This window comes from Ascaphus truei, chromosome 4 (assembly GCF_040206685.1).
Source record: "Ascaphus truei isolate aAscTru1 chromosome 4, aAscTru1.hap1, whole genome shotgun sequence".
Classification (NCBI taxonomy): Eukaryota; Metazoa; Chordata; class Amphibia; order Anura; family Ascaphidae; genus Ascaphus; species Ascaphus truei.
In genome coordinates, this window is record NC_134486.1 from 297,985,624 (window position 1) to 298,000,229 (window position 14,606).

At 46.4% G+C, this 14,606-nt stretch overlaps 1 protein-coding gene across 1 annotated transcript in view; it reads left to right on the forward strand.

Moving 5' to 3' along the window:
- SLC35F1 (solute carrier family 35 member F1) overlaps positions 1–14,606 on the forward strand; it is a 382,549-nt gene that overhangs the window by 314,050 nt on the left and 53,893 nt on the right. The window contains exon 4 of the mRNA XM_075597737.1: positions 14,316–14,475. Coding sequence (XP_075453852.1) covers positions 14,316–14,475 — 160 coding nt within the window. The remainder of the gene's footprint in view (positions 1–14,315; positions 14,476–14,606) is intronic.

The window sequence follows — 14,606 nt, forward strand, 5'->3', positions numbered from 1 at the left end:
GACGTGTCGGCTTGGACTAACAGCACAGGACGGAGACCGGTGGAGGAGGCGGCTGTGTGTGGGGTTCCCCGAGGTCGCGACTCGGCACAAGACCATCACCCTTAACCAACGCTCCTAACCATCTGGTATCCTGTAAGCCTTGAATTTTACTATTGTCGGATAAAGTGTTTTTTTGGCATTTTAATATCTTGGCTCTGTGTCTCTCTACTGGGTCTTTTACCTCCCGATTTTGCTCCTGATCTATGACTGGACCTTTGAGTTATTTATCCATGATCTAGCATATTTTTCTTTTTGGAGTTCTACCATTCATATGTTTGTTTGAAACGTTATGCACTATGGTAGTATATTTATTTTCTTTCAGATACTGACGCTCCCCCGATTTTTCGTTTTTTGCCAACAAGAAGACCCTGGTTAAAATTTCAGTCCTGGGCTCCGTGAAAGCTGTTAGCAGCCCTGACTCTCAACATACTTTGAAATCAGTCTAGTTGTGGTTTTTGTCTGACAAACTCAGTAGAAAAGTTAGATCCATTCATAAAACAACTTGGATTTGGGCTTTTTTATTAAACTGGGATATTGAAAATTAGAGCACTGTAACATGGAAACTCGCTGATCAGTATTGAAGTCAATTGGAGTTTACATGTGATCAGCATTATAATAGTTTGGTGCATAACTTGGCCTTAGATATCATCTCTATGTAGATGATACACAGATGATACCCCTACCCTCATACCTGCAATCTAGTCCCAAGTCTCTGATTGCCTCCTGGCTATATCCTTGTGGAGGGCACCCGCCACCTTAAACTTAATATGGCTAAAACTGAGCTCCTCATATTTCCCCCCAAACCTGGCTCAATATTACCTTTTTCCATCACCATAAATGGTTCCACCATCTATCCGGTTGCCAAAGCACGTTGCCTAGGAGTGACATTTGACTCCCCTTTCCATTCACATTCACGTCATGGCTAAAACTTGTTGCTTCTTCCTCCGTAATATTGCTAAGATCCGCTATTTCCTCTGTCACACTACTGCTAAAACTCTATTGAAAGCCCTTATCCTCTCCCTTCTGGATTATTGTAACATACAGACGAGACCACGACTATTCTAAAGCTTGCCTTAAACTAGCCCGGTTACATTCTGGGTATGTGCTGGGTATGTGCTGGGTATGTGCTGGGCTTGTTTAAGGCAAGTTTAAGGCATTTCTGCATTGACTAAAGACCCATAGGATTAACACAGTAGAAGTCACTGGCAGTCCCACTCAGTTTGAATGGGACTGCCAGGGACCCCCGCTGTTAATCTGATGGGCCATTAATCAATGCAGAAATGCTGGGTCTAGTTTAAGGCAAGTTTAAGGCATGTATTCAGAATGTACCTGGGTGTACCTGGGTCTTTTTGACGATTGCCACTGGTTTATGTTAGAATAGTTGCAGTCTCTGCTGTACTACTAAAATTCTGCTGCTAGAATAATTTAACTTTCTCCCAAAACAGTCTCTACTCATCTCCTCCTTAAATCGCTCTCTTGACCTCCCATCAAATTTTGGATCACCCAAAAAGTTCTTCTATTTTCATTTTAAGGCTCTCCCCTCATCTGCTACTTCCTGCAGATCAGCTCTGATCTCTTGCTATGCCCCTGCTCGTGTCCTGCCATCTACCCACAACCGTCTCCTTTCCACCCCTTTCACCTCTACTGCTCTCTCGCCTTAAACCCTTTCCCTCACTGCACCTTATCTGTGTAACTCCCTCACACGTGGTTTACGCCAAAAACCTTCTCTCCCCACCTTTAAGACAAACCTTAACACTCACCTTTTAAATGAAGCATTTCACTAGCCTCGACTCATAGCTGCTGTAACACACCCACAGTCACTCCTTTCTAATGACTGCCATCTATTGCACTTATTCCCTCACCTGCTGTCTGTTAGTTTCCCATCATACTGTACCACTTAGATTGTCAGCTCTCCATGGCAGGGATTTCCTTCTCTACCGTCTGATCTTATTTGCTGCACTTATTGTATTACAATTCCCTGTACTGTATTGTCTCTCTAACTAAGTAAGCGCTATATATATATATATATATATATATATATATATATATATATATATATATATATAAAGCAACTGTAAATATTACTGTATATTCATTTGCATGTCTTAGACAGGTCTGCAAACCTGTCTTTCACCATTATCGCCCAGCACACAGCACTTCCACTGCAGCAAGGGATTCTGGGAAATGACATGCAAATGAGCACACAGTGCCACCTTTTATCTCAAGCTCACATTACATGAACAACCCTTAGCCAATGCGTGCTGGGCGATAATGGTGAAAGACAGGGTTGCAGACCTGTCTAAGACATGCAAATGAATATACAGTAATATTTACAGTTGCTTTATGCTTTACTGTGGAGGGTTTTTGTCACTTTTTTTACCCACCATAACCTTAATAAGTGTGGTGATTACCAACTCTTAATCTCATTTGAGCAAATGCCAGCAACCAACCTCACACTGATGATACCCATCAAGGTTGAAACAGCTGTGTAGCTGAGACTGTGTCCCCTTGGCTTTGAGTCATCGTCCCTTCGGGGACTAAAGACTCCTGCTGCTTTTGGGGGGGCACGCCATCTCGAGCTAAGAGGAGTGATCCTGAGCAAGCGGTTCTGAGCGAGCAGATGCGGAAGTGAGGGGCCGGCACCTTTGCCCTGGGACATCGCCTTTACTGGCTAAAGTCCCTTGCTGCTTTTGGGGTGCCGCACCTGAGCTTGGGAGAGCAGAGATGACGTCGCAAGCTGGAATGCGCAATTCCATTCGGTTCCTGATCGAGGAGACCGAGAGAAGTCGAGTGAACCTGCTGTGGATAGTGGAGAAGGTGCTGAAGCAATTGATCGGTTTGGACGCTGAGAGGATCTTCTGCCTTCAGGATTTCCCTGCACAGGGGGTTTATGACCTGACCTGTCATCAAGAAGCGGATGTTTGGTGCACTTTTGAAAAGTGCAAGGAGAAGTCTGGTGACCCGATCTTACATGGCATCAAGGTAATTCCAAGTTTTATGCTGGAGGAGAGACCACTTGTACTTCACATGTACAATCCGTATGCAAGGAAAGAGGAGATTGTGACTTTTTTGAAACGGTATTGTGAAATGATCAGAGGAGGTGAAGAACTCAAAACCCCGTATGGCATGTTCAACGGGAAGTGACGTTTCTGGGTACGGTTCAGACGGGATCCATCATGTGCGGGAGGAGTGACACACCCACCGGCCTCTATATTGCAGGCATTGCCACACTTATGGACATACAAAGGAGGGACATACTGCAGCCAACTGTGGAGTCCCTAAGAGATGCCATCTATGTGGAGAGGAAGGACACTTGGCATGGCAGTGCACAAAAAGGACATATGCCCAGGCAGCAAAAGGGGGCATTGTGCTAGAAGAAGAGGAAGAGACAGTGGAGGGTCTGGGAATTTCTGAGATGGAGAGTTCCCAAGAGGGAGGGCTTGATCCGGCTATAACAGCAATGTATGAGGAGGATTTAAGAAGGGAAGAAATGGTAGAGAGTGGCCCAATAGAGGGGGAGGTGGAAGTGGAAATAATGGACACGACCGGACCCAAGAAAGGGGCGCAAAAACGTAGTTTTCAAAGTGACAATGATGTTTGTACAGTTGAAGGGGAGGGGAAGAGTGAGCTATGGCAAGATAAGGTGACGAAGTCAAAGTTTTGTGCGCTGGATTTGTCCAGTATTGACGGGAGTGGGGAAGAGGAACAGACCATGAGTAAAGGAAAAGAGGAAAATAAGAAGTTAGATAGGGAAGCGCAAAAAACAGAGGAGAAGACAGGCCCTGGTGGTTCGAGTGGAAAAGGTAAAGAGGGAAAGAGTAAGTGTAAAGGGTTTGTTGTTAGTGGAAGCAAAAACGAGTCTTCGCAAGGGATAGAAACAAAGGAAGATAAGGATAGCCAGAGTAAAGTGGAGCCTAGAGAGAAGGGTGTAGAGGGTAAAGTTGGAAAAGTATCAGGGAAGGTAACCCTAAAAGAGAAAATGGAACATTTTGAGAACGCAGTGGGAGATGTTCTGATTTGGGTGGGTATTTTCCAGAAGCAGCATGGGGGTAATAGTGATGAACAGATAATAGAAAGATTGGAAAAAATGTTGTACCAAAGAAAACAGCTGACAAAAGAGCAATATGAAGAATTAAAAAAGGAGCATGTACAGTGGGTTAAAATAAAAGAGGCTAGGGGAGAGGTGAGGGAGAAAGAGAGTAGTGAGAGTAATAGCCCGTCCTCACAAAAAAAGTCAGATAAGCGTGGAGGGAACTAAAATACAGAGAAGTGTAAGTGGAGTAAGTGGGAATGAGAGTGAAGAAAAGGCAGGCCAAAAGAGTGGGGGTGAAGGGGGAGAAGGAGAAAGTAAGGAGGAGTACCTGGCGAGGAGAAAGTTAGAAATTATGAAGAGTTTGTAAAGTGAGAAGAGGCAGCAGTATGTAAAACGGCTGATAGAAAGATTAAATAGGCAGGCAGGTATCTCAGTAGCGTCAGATGCTACAAAAACGGATTCGTTGAGAGAAGATGTTCAAAACGCAAACGTGTCTTTAGAGGAAGTAAGAAAATTAGTGAAAAGTTGTGATACGTGTAATATCAGTGCTTTCCTAGAGAAGTTGCTGGGATAAGAGAAGTAAGTAGATGTATATGTTCTGGAGAAAGTACGAAAAGCCTAGTGTAGGACTTGGGAAGTAATTCATGTTTAGGTATTGTGGTGTTTTGTGTTTTTTCTGGCAATGTAAGGAATGTATAGTGATGTTTTCTGTTTATTACTGTTTGTAATTAAGTGAATCGTTAAAAAACTTTAAAAAGAAAAAAAAAAGGTTGAAACATGTCGGGAAAAAAAAAAAGGTTGAAACATGTCTGTGATTGGGTTAACTGGCTTTGCATCTCCCAAGCCCTTGCTTAAAAGCTGCGTCTAAAGCAGCATGCAATGGCTAAGGGTTGTTCATGTAATGTGATCTTGAGATAAAAGGTGGCACTATGTGCTCATTTGCATGCCATTTCCCAGAATCCCTTGCTGCAGTTGAAGTGCTGTGTGCTGGGTGATAATGGTGAAAGACAGGGTTGCAGACCTGCCTAAGACATGCAAATGAATATACAGTAATATTTACAGTTGCTTTATGCTTTACTGTGGAGGGTTTTTGTCACTTTTTTTACCCACCATAACCTTAATAAGTATACATACATACATACATACATACATACATACATACATACATACATACATACATACATACATACATACATACATACATAACCCCCTTAGAGTGGGTTGCATTCTTATGGGCTCTACCACAGAAGCTATGTGTCTGTGGATATACTTTTGGCAGAACAGTAGCAGTAAAAAATCCAAAATTCCAATTATTAATAATACAGATGTTTTAAATAAAATGTTGCTTTAACATCCCTGACTTTTAAACCTGGTTTTAAAATATGCGCATTTATTTTAACACAGAAAGCTACATTAAAGGAAAATGATCTCCCTCAAAAATGAGGAAAGATTATTCATAAATAAATGAATAATTATGGGTATCTGTGAATATTTTATTTATGTGTTTATGTATTCACAGTGTGCTGACTTTGATAGGGAAGGGAGCCTTGCAAATGTATCTGGCAATTCATTCTCTATATCCTCATACCTTTGATTGTCGGGATTAAAATGGAGACAGTAAAAAATATATTTATAGATAATAGGGGATAGGCAATAAAACTGGTGCACTGTTATTCTTTTTTCAGCTTTTGGATCAGCAAGAGCTCTGGGTATATACTGTATATCCTCAGTTTAATTACCTGTGGTATGTTTCACACTTTATCACCCATCAGGAGGGAGAGACAGTTCAGTAGTTATTGAAAACCTTTTGATGTCAGAGCAGAAAGTTTTGATTTTAATTTGAGACTGGACAGCAAGGGATCTGTTTTGTTACATCTATTTACTAGATACAGAAATTCCCAAAACAGATATAAAAGATGCCTTCTATTCTTTATATTTATTACCATGGTAACAGAATTACAGTGGATCAATTAAATATAAAGTGACCAGACGTACCGGTTTGACAGGACCAGTACTGTTTTTAGAGGTCTTGTCCATGGGTCCCGAAAGGTCATGTAAAACTGCATATTTGTACCGGTTTGGAAAGCGAGTGCCGACGTCATGTGTGGGAGTCTTTGCGGGATCAGTGCCGGACCAAGGCCTTCCCATTAGTCCCCGCCCCTCACCCAAGGTATAGTGTATGTGTACGTTGGTGTAGCTGTGTGTGTCTATGGGTGGAGCTATGTGTGTTTGTCTGTGGGAGGGGGGTGAGCTGTGTGTATCTTGGGGGGAGCTGTGTTTGTGTCTTGTGGGTGAGCAGTATTCGTGTCTTGGGGGTTGGTGGGGGAGCAGTGTTTGTGTGTCTTCAGGGAGAGCGCTGTGGGTCTTGAGGGGAGCTGTGTGTGTTTTGGAGGAGAGCTGTGTCCGTATCTTGGAGGTGGGAGCTGTGTATTTGTGTCTTGGAGGTGGAGCTGTGTTTGTGTGTGTGTATTAGGGAGCGGAACTGTGTGTGTATCTTGGGAGGGGAGAGTTGGGGATAAGTGATAGAGGAGGAAGAGAGAGGAGCGTGGTGTGAGTGAGAGAGTGTGGAGTGAGTGAATGAGAGAAGAGTGCATAAGAGAGATGTGTGAGTGAGAGATGATTAATAAATAATTTTGTATTTTGTCCCGGTTTGTCACTTTAAAAATAGCGTCATCTTAATTAATGTATTAAGATCAGGTTTTCTCAGCTCTTCAAATAAATACTCAAAAAACTTGTATTCATTGTTGGCAGGAAACTCTAATAAGGTTTTTTAGTATAAAAGTTCAGTGTATTGACAATTTAAACCTTTTTTAAATTTCCTTTATACAAAAGATCATGTCCTTTTCTGCTTTCTAAGAATTGATTAATTAGAATATGAATATTCGACCTAGTCAAATTCCAAAGGGGATATAATATGGTAGATACAGGCAATTATTTGACCAGTTTCAATTGAAAAATTACTCATTTTTATTTGTCTTTGACAAGTAGAAGAACTTGTCAAAGAGCTGACTTAAAGCCTATTTTACTTATGGAAGTAGCAGGCTTCATAGTGCTCTTTTGGTAGAATCTGTTCTCGCCATTGAATCGTTTCCAAATTCGGTGATATTCTGTAACATCACAAAATATATTTTGTTTTCTGGGGGAACAATGAAGCCTGCTCCATCTGTCACAGACATAGTCAACTCTAGGCAGTGGTTCCCCACCCTCTGCTGGGGAACCATCGTCTGCACAAGGTTTTCGGATAACCAATGCAACTGCAACACGTTGCATGTACCTATTTGGCATTTGAATAGAATGTTGGGTGGTTGCTAGAAAGCCCTGCTATGGCTGGGCATTCCCAAGGAAAGGGCTGGGATTGGGATAAATAATCTAATCAACATGATAACATTTTTGACTATTGACATAAAAACTTTTATTACTCGGCAAAATGTAAAACCCGGTCAAAGAATGTGATTATAAATTTGTAGTGAAGTAGGGCATCACACAAAACACAATCATGAGAATCAAGAAAGGTTTGTGGGTTCAGCCAGACACCGGGGCTGTAGACATGGGCGTCCGCAGAAATTTTTTCAGGGGGGGGCATAATTTTAACGGCCAGTGCCTGGCGTAAAAGTGGTGGTGAGTGCACCGTGGCGAGCGAGCCCGACCAGCATAAGGGGGGTTTTCCCCCCCCCCGAGAAAATTTTGAAAAAAAGTGTGCAAATGGTGAATTTTCAAGCAAATTTGAGAAAGCAGGTTAATAAAGCAATTGTGAAAGTGTAGTTATGACATCAAAAAAGAGCAGCTACTCAGGGTTGCCGGATCTGGTGGGTGCCTGTAGAACTTGCCATAAAACTCTGGCGCTTAAGTGCAGAAAGTCTTCTGCGTTAGGGGGAATTCCGCTTTCTCCCGTGTGAAGCTTGAGAGTCAGATCTGGAAGAAAGCAGTATAGGTTATTTTGGTGTAGGTACAGTATAGGTACATGTATAGGTACAGTTAAGATATATAGGGTAAATAAGATATCCAGATCCAGAGTGTGAGACAGAGAGAGCGAGATAGGATGACAGAGAGAGTGAGGCAGGGTGACAGAGAGAGCGAGGCAGGTTGACAGAGAGAGCGAGGCAGGGTGACAGAGAGAGCGAGGCAGGGTGACAGAGAGCGCGAGGCAGGGTGACAGAGAGCGCGAGGCAGGGTGACAGAGAGAGGGAGAGAGGGAGACAGGGGAGGAGACCAGGGGAGACATAGGGGGAGGTCCAGGGGAGGCTGTGGGGGGCCAGACGAGGTCCAGGAGAGGTCATCGGCGGACCAGGGGAATACTTGGGGGGACCAGGGGAGGCCGTGGGGGGACCAGGGGAGTTCTTGGGGGGACCAGGGAAGGCCGTGGGGGGACCTCTGGAGGCCATGGTGGGACCAGGGAAGGTCTTAGGGGGACCAGGGGAGGCTTTGGGGGGACCAGGGGAGGCCGTGGGGGGACCATGGGAGGCCGTGGGGGGACCAGGGGAGGCCGTGGGGGTACCAGGGGAGGTCTTGGGGGGACCAGGAGAGGTCTTGGGGGGACCAGGGGAGGCCGTGGGAGGACCAGGGGAGGCCGTGGGGGGACCAGGGGAGGTCTTGGGGGGACCAGGGGAGGTCTTGGGGGGACCAGGGGAGGTCTTGGGGGGACCAGGGGAGGCCGTGGGGGGACCAGGGGAGGCCGTGGGGGGACCAGGGGAGGCCGTGGGGGGACCAGGGGAGGTCTTGGGGGGACCAGGGGAGGCCGTGGGGGGACCAGGGGAGGCCGTGGGGGGACCAGGGGAGGCTTTGGGAGGACCAGGGGAGGTCTTGGGGGGACCAGGGGAGGTCTTGGGGGAACCAGGGGAGGTCTTGGGGGGACCAGGGGAGGTCTTGGGGGGACCAGGGGAGACCGTGGGGGGACCAGGGGAGGCCGTGGGGGGACCAGGGGAGGCCGTGGGGGGACCAGGGGAGGCCGTGGGAGGACCTCTGGAGGCCGTGGGGGGACCTCTGGAGGCCGTGGGGGGACCTCTGGAGGCCGTGGGGGGACCTCTGGAGGCCGTGGTGGGACCAGGGGAGGCCGTGGGGGGACCAGGGGAGGCCGTGGGGGGACATGGGGAGGCCGTGGGGGGACCTCTGGAGGCCATGGGGGGACCTCTGGAGGCCATGGTGGGACCAGGGGAGGTCTTGGGGGGACCAGGGGAGGCTGTGGGGGGACCAGGGGAGGCCGTGGAGGGACCAGGGGAGGCCGTGGGGGGACCAGGGGAGGCCGTGGGGGGACCAGGGGAGGCCGTGGGGGGACCAGGGGAGGTCTTGGGGGGACCAGGGGAGGCTGTGGGGGGACCAGGGGAGGCTGTGGGGGGACCAGGGGAGGCCATTGGTGGACCAGGGGAGGCCAGTGAGGGGGCCAAAGGAGGCCAAGAGAGAAGCATGGGAGGACATGGGACATTGCTTACCTGCTCTAGAAGAAATGGCGGCTTCACAGCTCAGAGCCTGGCTGCGAGCCAAAAAAAAAAATCCTGGCAAAGCGCCAGCAATCAGGTTGGGGGGGGGGGGGTGAGTCCGGCAGGGGAATTGTTTTTGAGACTTCATTGGGCACGGCCAGGACTGAGAGTGATCCAGGGGGGGGGCAAGCGCCCCCCCTTACCCCCCCCCTGCGGACACGCATGGCTGTAGACTAGATACGGACTAAGGGAATTGGCTAGTAAAATCAGGGCTGTATATTACCAAATAGAAAATATATTGACAAGAATCAGTGTGTAAAACAACTGAAAAGGCCATAACATGAGCTGAATTTTAGGAGGTCAGCGAACCTAACATTTTTTTCAGATTAGATTTGGGAAATGGAAAGGGGGTCAAACAGCAACGGAAAAAAGCAAGGAAAAAATCAGTGAGGGAGAACATTTTACATACAGGGGGGAAATTTGCTAAGCTCTGCTAGGGCATATAACGGGATGTTAACCTCTGTTAACATCTTGTTAGTAGCAACAGGGTATTCGCTAAAATCATTCATGTAACATTAAGTTACAAGTATAATGTTAACTATAAAGGACGTTGGTGAAAGTGAGATGCAAATTAGGCATCAGCATAGCATCACCAGACCGCTAAAGTCTATTAAGGTTCACACGGGAATTTAACATTATATTATTTAAGTTATAACTAAACTTGGCGATACTCCTATCCAGACCCTAAAAGAGGGCTTTTTGCAGTGCCAGGCTGGGTGTAACACCACAGTTAGGCATGATTTAAATAACTTGTTTCCCGAGGAGTAATCTGAGAACCACTAGTACAATACAAATGTAACGGGTTTCCCCCCCCCCCCAATCGCAGATTATACTGTGGGGGTGCGGAGAAACATATAGTGTTACCAGGTGTGTGGTGCGTTACCTGTTGGCTCACAGGAGGGCTGAGCTTCTGCCACGGGGAACCTGGGACAATATATACTAGGGGTAACCACTTACTCAATACAGCGCCTCCACCTGCGATGGCTCCCACCATAGGGGGAGTAGTTCCTCGCAGGACACATACAAATAACCAATACTCTCACACAGTGATATATATAATAACTAATACCATTTACTGGGAACGGCATATAACACAATACCATGCAACATATCATGACAGGTGTCCCTCTCTCGAGGGGACACTTACTACAACGTCGCGCAGGACGCTTCCCCAACACCAGGTGATCCCACCCAGTGTCCAAAGAAGCCCACCCAATGTCCCGCACTCTTGCAGAGAGAGTCAATGGGTGACTGCGCAGTCACTATTACACTAAGGGCCCGTTGGTGCACTTATGTCCGTATAGTACCTGCCGAGCACTCCGGTGCTCGGATCAGCAACAACTTCACAAAGGATCAGTCGTAGGATGACTCTATCTGATCCCCAACCGGACTCCTTGCACGAGGACCGCCAGGGGCGATCCCACCGTGGAAATAGTCTCTGTGGACCCCAACTTGGGTCCGAACTTCTTAGCAGGAACCGCAGCGTCCGCTGTGTCCCTATCTAATCTACCCTACTGTGACAGAATCCCTAACCTGGGGCCTGTCTCTGTCGCTCTGTCTGGGCCTGTCTGGGGGGTGAGAACCTATCTGGGACCTAAGGGGTTAATAACCTACTCCGTTCCCTTACTCTTCCCGGTTCCACTCTACCCCTGCAACTAACCTTCGCAGGCCTGACTAACTAATCCTAGCACTCTCAGCACTTGCCGTAACACGCTGCAACCCACTGGATGTGTGCAGCCAACGTGCTACACAACACTGTGTCTGCCTGTCAGACCTCACGGCACTGGCAGCCGTGACCCTGACCAGACCGCACACTAACACTAAGGGCAGCGTCCCTATCTTGGGCCGTCCCTATTCAATTACCCACTGATCTTGTGGGGAGTTGGGGCCTACCTGGGGTGTGGGTACCTATCTGGATGCAGGAGCTGCACTCGCTCCCCGCACCCTTTCTTCCCTCACAGCTCCCTGACTCCAACTCACTTAACTGATAACTATCAGCGCATGCAGCAACGCACTGCAACTTAACACTAAGTCCGCTTTTCCCTTTCTTCCCTTCTGTTCCCCAGCTCCCACTAATGTAAGTGACAGGGTCCCTAACCTGAGGGCTGTCCCTGGCAACACTCACTTTACTGGGGGACTCAGGGCTATCTCGGGCCTTGGGGGCTGCTGGTCTAGTGCAGGGAGTCACTGACTCCTGCACCCTACCTCCTTCCCCTGGCTGCTCCTGGTCTGGACTGCCTAGCGTGGGCTCAGCGTGCGAATTGTATCCACTTGCTTTTAGGAAGCTCCTAAGCCCTATTGGCTCCCTGGTATCACGTGGAGCGTGCAGAGGCTCCTGGGATCTGTATCCCTGCTTAGTGCCTCCCCTAATAGGCTAGGGCTTCGCGGGCTTTTCCTACTCTCTTCTGCGCATGCGCGAGCTCCCTGGAGTCCTCCCGGCGCTCCTAGCCCTTGCGCATGCGCAGCACACCTCTCACTGGCGGCGCCCTGCTCTGTGAGCCGCCGGGACCGCGGCAACGCGATCGCGGCCTTAGCGACGGCCCGATCGCGTCCCCGGCAACCGGCCTGCACTAGGGGGCAGCGTGCTAATCCCTGTTCTGGCCCTACACTCGCGCGATGCCTACCTGACTCTCGGGCCCTACCTGCGCAACCACTGCGCATGTGCGAGCTAAGGGGTAATGGCGGCGCCCTCGCCGCCCGGCTCCGGGATCGCTGGGAGTCCCGTGATGCGCGTGCGGCCTTGGCAACCGGCTGCACGCGTCCCCGGCAACCCCCGAGCCGGGACCTGACCGCCCTCACCTCTGTGATCACTGGGCGGGGCCGCCATTGGACTCGGCGGCACCCGCGATCGGACACGAGGTGAGGGGTTTGCTGCTGTGCAGGGGAGACCTGGCTACACAAAGATATATTGTTTGAAGAACAGTGAGAGTGTACTGTGACTATTTTTTCGGACAGTATTGAATGGATTCCTAAGAATTACATTGGTGATTTTGCACCTCCTTATACTGTACTTCATCTCTGAAATATCAACTAGGTAGCACATCTGAACAACAAGATCAGAGCAAATAAATCATTTTTGATGAAAAAAAGAGCCACAGGGTGTCGGAGTTTTTTGATCTGATTGTGTGTTTTCAAGTGTTCTATATGTATATTTGTATTTGAGAGGCTCTTGTATGATTTCAACAACAACAACAATTTCTTGATGTTATTTCCATCTCCTCTCTCCAGCAGAAAATCTGTTTTGGGGTCTGGATCGGAGTAACACTAAATTTAACTACACATAATCTGAAGATAACTCAACGCTATGCTACAAAAACGTTATATTAAGCTTATGCTAATTAAATATAGTTCAGACGTTGTTTTTGCATATAATTAGCTTTGCAAGTACCATGTTAACTCAGGGAACATAGCATTCGGTCCCATTTTACATAACGTCATATAATCTTCCCTGACTTAATGGAGCTTTGCAAACCCAGGCCTGAAGGATTATAATAAGTGATAGCAGAGTACTGTAACATTGAATGTGGCTGGTAATATGTTCAGTGGCAAAAAATGAAATGAAAGTACATGCACAGTGGGCCCTTTGAAAAGATCTTTTGAACTTTTTCACTGGTCACATCACATTTATCTCGCTAGAAATATTTTGCATTGCCTGGAAAGACTGTCATTGTAATTTCCCATAATCTTTTTAAGATCTCTGTTTGACATCCTCAGTCCTGTGGTTTAAACACCTCAAAATGAATGTGAAATTGTTGGAACATCCTTTCACCAGGTGCAAAATACACCTTAATATACTGTAATGTTTATGAACGGGATATACTGTACTGTACCATGATTATTTGCTTTTTTGCCTTTCATTGTTGAACGTACATCAATTGACAAAGTTATTAAATATATTTTAGTAGGATAGTCCCACCAGGTTGGCACAAAAAACAAATGTATCCATCAGTTTTATTTGAACAACTAAAACATCCCCAATTCTCCTTATTTTATTGCATACATGGTTAATGCAATACAATAATAAATAACAATACTAACGTATTGTTGCTGTGACACCTTTACTGCTTCTCTGCCAGAAGGGTCTGCAACACATAACAATTTATGGAATTGACATATATGACTTTAGAGGCAATCCATGCAATATCCTATGTGTGATTTTAAATAAAACAGTTCTGTAGTATCAGATTATACTTACTGTATTTTCTTTTATAATTCCACTCTTAATGATATTTATTGTGCATCCTTTGATGTCTATATGTCTATAGCAGGTTTGAACACAGGCCCCAGCAGTGCAAGATCTTTATAAAACTTTCCTATTTATGATAATTTGTTGCCAATATTCCCAGCAGTTTGAGCTGCAAACTGTAACAATAGATAATGTTACCTTAGTAATATAAGAATACATTGTAGCTGCTGAGTTACACTGACTGAAGGATTGATTGAAACTGAAAGGCAGCCATTTAATGAACCCTGGGAAGCAGGATCTTTGCTGATCGATGATGGGAGAATGAATTGATTGGCAGCTTAGGTAATTAGTTTGCAATAAAGGTAATCAAAGGCTGCACATATTAAAGCAACATTTTGTTTATTTTTTTGTTAAATGCCCCTTAGATCACCTCTTTAACACCACATGCCTTGTCCATCCTTTTAATAATGACTCAACTGTAGTATTCATTTTTCAAGACAAACCAACATGTCTCATTTTTGTGACAAACATTTTCACTTCCTTCACATCATACAGTAAGCAAGTCTTTCTTCTCTTTTTACAGTTACTAAGTTGTTTTGTCATCCCCGTGGTCTTATTGCTGTCCTGGTTCTTTTTGCTGGTACGATATAAGGTTTTGCATTTGGTTGGAGTGGTGGCCTGTATCCTTGGAATTGGTTGCATGACAGGAGCGGATGTCCTTGTAGGAAGACAGCAAGGGGATGGTGAGTCTTTTCATTTTGCATGTTGTTTTGATGTTTAGCACAATGCAACACCGCTTGTCAGCCTTGTCCTATCTAGATCCTCATAAATGTGAATTAGGCATCCAATTTTAGGTGATCAATTTTTTATGAGA